Source organism: Acyrthosiphon pisum, chromosome A1, assembly GCF_005508785.2.
Source record: "Acyrthosiphon pisum isolate AL4f chromosome A1, pea_aphid_22Mar2018_4r6ur, whole genome shotgun sequence".
NCBI classification, from domain to species: domain Eukaryota; kingdom Metazoa; phylum Arthropoda; class Insecta; order Hemiptera; family Aphididae; genus Acyrthosiphon; species Acyrthosiphon pisum.
The window spans coordinates 164,094,230-164,100,320 of record NC_042494.1 but is presented as its reverse complement, the minus strand read 5'-3'; the positions used below and the strand labels follow the sequence as shown (position 1 = coordinate 164,100,320).

At 25.4% G+C, this 6,091-nt stretch overlaps 1 protein-coding gene across 1 annotated transcript; it reads right to left on the bottom strand.

Moving 5' to 3' along the window:
• LOC100571102 (52 kDa repressor of the inhibitor of the protein kinase-like) lies at nt 1-963 on the bottom strand. Its single transcript, XM_003243261.4, has 2 exons — nt 559-963; nt 1-485 (listed from the first exon to the last, which is right to left on the bottom strand). Exons 1-2 carry the CDS (start codon nt 645-647, stop codon nt 272-274), a joined length of 303 nt encoding a protein of 100 aa, XP_003243309.1. The 5' UTR covers nt 648-963; the 3' UTR covers nt 1-271.
• Between the last annotated feature and the right edge of the window lie 5,128 nt (nt 964-6,091).

Here is a 6,091-nt window from a genome sequence, read left to right as displayed (position 1 = left end):
TAAGGGAATAAAACAATTTATTTAAATAAATTTTAAAAATTCACCGGAGTAAAAATCTTACTTAAAAAGAAGAAATATAATATATAGGTAATACTAAATTAATGTAAAATAACTTAATTCAAAATCTGTAATTCATTGGATATCCTTCAGGACTCTGGAGTACAACAATAGATCATTTCCTGAGAAGAATTCTTGGTGGGTGAACTATCAATATGCATCTCTCAGCCGTGTAGCCGCAGCAAAAGCAAAGCAAAAGCAAATTAGAATAGTTTCATTTAGTCTTAAAAATATTAATTATAATAAACAAAATCTTACCACTAAATATGGTTGGCACAGCATTCATTGTAAGACGGTTCCTACTATTTGGATTTAAAAACATTTTGTCTTCAAAATGAACACCACACACCCTGTAATTTTTGTATAAAATAGTAGCATCTTTTTTCAGTAAATGTTCAGTTTGACATTTTTCCATCCATTGTTTACACCTATAATAAATTAGTAACGTAACAAATTGTAATGCATACATATGAAAATCATAAAACAAACCTAATTACTCACCTCAATGGGTCGCTTGGAAATCTGAAGTAGCTTATATTTTTCGTTAGTGACATTTTATTGTCGCAAAACTTGACTGCACAAGTAGTCATTTTTTAAAATAAATATGACAGTATAAATATAAAATATTACAAAAAAAAAACTATTTTATTTAAGCAAACACCAAAAATCGTAAAACGTCAAACGCCAAAAACACGTGAAAAGTGAAAACCAAACATCAGACTATCAGATATAAAGTATCAGAGTGTTGATAACAATATATTTTGTTTGTCGGATACTCGGATATCACTATCAGGTAAGCCACAAGTATACGATACATTTCAAGTAATTTCAATCTGTTGAAATGGTCACATTGATTCTGGCGGAGACCAGAATCAGGCCATTTTTTGTTTACATCTAAGTGCACAATCTGTTTTCATATAATCTGTGCTAATAGTGTCACTTATCAGTTATCACGTCATAATGAGCCGCTCCCGCGCACCAGCTGTACAAAATATAATACACCTGTTGTATGTTATCCGCAATACTAATAATACATTTTATTATTTTAATATGTGTTTACCTACATAATGATAATATTATCATACTATCATAGTCATCCCACGAACATAATATTATTATACCTGTTTCTTATATCACTATCACATTCAAGCCTGAAACCCGTAGATAATAATATTAAGTAATCACTAATCAGTATTAAGTATAATATTATCACGCGACACGCACAAGTACTCAACAATGCTGCTGAACTGCTCAAGCTCAAGACAAACGGAAATTCAATTTTGGATTCAGATGTTGCAAGTTTGAATGTATGTTAAACTGTTTTTATTGTACTAAAATTATTTTTGTGCGTCTGGATTTATGTCATATATTATTAAGGTAATAACTAGGGCTCGGATCGGATTTTTATGTAAATTAGAATAGGTAAGGAATTATCTGAATTTGTCAAGTGATGAATATTTACGTTTCAAAAGGTTCTAAAATGTATACAGTTACTAATTAATTGTATAGCAAAGGTTTATACTACAATTTTGAAAAAAACGTTATGCCTACTTAACTATCCCTATCTAGTTGATTTTCATGTGGATGTGAATACATTAATATAAACATGGCTGTTTAATTTTTAGTGATTATTCGTCATAGGTAGATACTTCATTTCAACCTAAAGATGTACATATTATATCACTATCATACATATTATAGTCCGAGTTATAGTCCATTGCACTATTATAATAAATATAATACCATAATTGTTATCATGGTACCTACCTATAATTGATAATATTATTATCTTGAAAACTTAACAATTTTTTAAAGTACCTAGGTATAAATTATTCAGATTTCAAAAACTTGTAATACTTCTTCATATATTTTACTATTTAAATTTTATTTACAATATGATATGTATCCGAGTCATAGGTAGTAATGATAATTTATTGATAACATGTGAAAATATATTTGATTTTTTTTGTTTCTTATTATTTTATTGCTTATTATATTTATAAGTATATTGTATCCATAGTAGATCAATTATTCAAATATAATTTTCATGATTTTGTGCTTTTTTTCTGTGCATATTATTTGCAATTCACCAAGATACACATTAATTGTATTATCATTCCAAAAATACTTATATTCAATTCATAATTTTCAATGATTTATCAATGGATTAAGTATTGTTAATCTCGAGTAAAAATGTCTTAAAGGTATTCTAACATTTATAACTTTGCTTCAAAAACCACTATTAGGTACTGAAATTGTAGTCATTTTAAATATAATTATTACTTTTTAATTTAATGAAATCAGTTAAAAATCATCTTTTAATTGTGTTACTAAATGTATCTTCAATTTATTTTATTGATGTGAAAATGAGCCATACTTTTCTGTGATTTTAATGTCTATAAGTACTATTATATTTCTTTCTCTATAATTTACATACATAGTATTGTTACATACATAATATTGTATTTATTGTATTCAATTTGCTAATACATCATTCATTACTTATACAATTTTTAAGCTTGGTTAATTTGATGTGGTAAACGGTAATAACTAATAATGTAATTCACATTATTATTTATTATTTTAAATTAATTATCATTGGACCTCTACCATGACATAGTGTTCTGCAAGTTAAAAATGATATATTGAAGACTTATTAATAAATTGAAAAACAAATTACCATTACCAACATTCAAGTTAATAAATCCAAGTAGGTGCCTTAATTGGCTGCTGGAAAAATTGAAACTTAAAAGTAACATATTATGTGTTTGTTTAAGTATACAACGGGGTATACAATATATTATTATGTATAATATTGTGTAGAAAAATGTAAAGTAGTTTATTTAAAAAATACTATGACTAAGATGTGAAGAAATATATATTTTAAGATTATTTAACTATAATATTATCATAATTTTAGTTACTTATCAAGAATTTTTCTATAATTCTGTAGTGGTCATCAACTATTGAAACAATTTAACACATTTTGTTAATTAAAATGGCTTTATACATTTAAAGTTAGAATACCTAATGATATTAATACTAAACCTATCTAATGAATTTCACTTTGCTTTGAAACAACTTTCAAAATGTAATATTATTCTTAATTTTCAATTTTAACTACCTAACTAATTCCTTTTAGAAAATTCTAAATTATGAGTAATCTTATTGTCTAGTTAATATTTATGTATTTTCAGTAGGTATAATATTGGCAAGCATACATTTTTAATTTTAGAATTGTCAAAACTACCTATATGTATATGTATATTATTATTTATTATAAATCAAAATATTTCCAAGTGTTCACGATAGTTATCAACTTAGTAATATTAGATGTAAAATATCAGGTGTATAAAATAATTTTTATTAAAATATTGCAGCTTATATTATACATATTATGCATTTAAATCTTGTGATAATAAAGGTTTCTGAATATTTGTAAGTACATACAGGTATAAAAATAAAGTGTATAAAATGTTTAAAATTTAATGTAGATGTACCAGATTATTTATAATGTTACATTTTTCTTTCTTGGGGCTTGGATGTTGTTGCAGTAAATATATACTATTAAACTTCTTAGACTTAATTTTACAAAGTATACTTTTTACTCATATTATAGTTTGTTACAGTGTTATAGCTATCTAATAAGACCATGTATACATATTACATTACATATTTGTATATGTAGAAACTATTTTAAGTTTGATAAGCATAATCAAACAAAATAAATGATAGGTAATTCAATCAATTTTCCCAATTTCCCTTCAAAATTATACATAAGTTTTAAGTTGAAAAACAGAATTAAGTATATTGAGTAAATTTTAAAAAGAAAAAAATTTCATATAAATACAACCTAACTTGAGATTCAATTATTTACAACTAAAATATTTATGGAATAAGTACAATGTAAATATTGTAAACTGACAATAAATTTGAAAAATAATAAATAGTAGTACATTTTACAGGATCCAAGCCCTATTTATTATAATTATTGTGATTTTAATATTTGGTAATATCAAATCTTTATGCTGTGAAATGGTTATGTTTTTGCAAACATTGTCTGATTTTATAGCATCATTTAACGTTATGTTTTACGCAAAGTTTAATCATTCAATTTTTAGTAAAAATGTGATCTTCTTGCAGTTTTTAGAAATGAATTACCATTTATTTATTTTGTTGATACCTACCACAGAAGTAAAGGAATCCAATTATGCAAGTACAAAAACAAATTTTACAGGAGAGATAAAACAAAATAATATTATATGAGTTTTGGTCAAATATTTCTGTTTGTTTTTGAAACTTTTTTTGTAAACAAAATTGGGTTAACAATTTAATTTATAATAACTGCCAAATAATAAATAATATGATAAATATAGTTGATTTGGTAGTTGTTTATAATAGTATAGGTATCATGAGTTCATTGTCATATGGAAAAGCACATGCTGTTGAAGCTAAGATATCATACATTGACTTACAATTAAATACTTTAACAATATTATTTTGTATGATTACATCCTGAACCAGAAGATAACTGGATATGTTATACTATTGTCTTGTGTTACTTTACTTCTGTGGTATAATAATAATAGTAATACAATTCTCACATGAATTGTCAACAGTTTTAACAGTTAAAAAAAAACTTCTACATTTTTTCTGAAACATACTTTTTTTTAAATGACTATAAACATATACGGATTGTAAATGTACAGATTATCTCCAAACGGGTATATGTATGTATGTAGGTACTAGATAGGCTATTATTCGATAAGATCAAACATTGTTATCGATGTCATATTTCTTTACTATAAATAAACGGTATTTCAATCAATTAGGAACAGCAAAATAAAATATTGATTAAAATATTTTTTATTTTATACGTTTTGATTCATTGCAATTTTAAATTTTCATATGACGAGGAAAACTATTATTAGTTTATTTGTTAATGTCAATTTTAAGTCTAGTGGAAAACGTATTAAAGACTAGGGTTTTTTTGAAGGAAAATATAATTTGCAATACTTAATATGGATTTAAGTATTTTTTTTTTTAACAGAGATCCGAAACATTATTTTGGCTGGGTTCACGGAGTACCCCAGGTCAACCCTTGCACTCCTGCATAAATATTTAGTATTTGGGGCTAAACGTCGACAAACAAATTATAATTATGATTAATTTTATTCTGATATACGGGTTCGCGGAAGAAATGCGAATTGTATGATAGCAATAAATGACAACACCATTTATTTTGCTACCTGTCGGCGCGCGTTGTGTGTTTAAGCATTTAAAATGCAATTTCTAAAAATTTTAAATAGCTCTCAAGCATAGAGCTTTGCATTAATTAATGTTGTTCATTCACTAAAATTCATTAAAACAATTTCCCCACATTATGATTGTAAAAAAAGTATAGGTTTCCATTTAAATTTCTAAAGTTGACCCCCCAAAACCCCCCTAAAATGTTGTTAACAATTACAAAATTGTGAAATCATAATAGATGTTTCTAAATCAAAAAACTTTTGTACCATACATTTTTCACTAATTTGAATATTTATATGTTAAAATGGCTGTAACATAAATTTTGAATCACCCGGGTGATAGCCTGTATATGTTTATAATTCATTATATTATGTTTAATTCATTATATTATGTTTAACTTGTGCGGGTGAAATGTGGTTTATGTTTAAACATTTTTTAATACTTACTTATATTATAATATATTTAAATACCACTTTGTACCTATAATGTCGTATAAGTGTCTATGATGCAGGAATGTTTTACTCGGCACATGTACATTTGAATAAGAGTAAATTGTATTCTGTGAAATGTGTTGTCTCAGTCTTACACACGTACGACGTAGTAAATTTTAGTTGACCAAATTGAATAATGCGCTTTTCGTTATTGATTTTTATAAATATTTTAGGAAATTGTCTGTGCATTATTTATAATTTTATATTTTACATACACGTAGTTCGTTTAAAAATTAAAATGTCGTAAAAAGTCGATCGAGAGGACACAGATAATCTTCTTATAGTTTAATTAA

Coding starts and splice junctions, on each gene's coding strand:
- LOC100571102 (XM_003243261.4), bottom strand. CDS start 647: ATGACTACTTGTGCAGTCAAGTTTTGCGACAATAAAATGTCACTAACG. Junction 486..558: donor TTTCCAAGCGACCCATTGAG/GTGAGTAATTAG, acceptor AATTTATTATAG/GTGTAAACAATGGATGGAAA.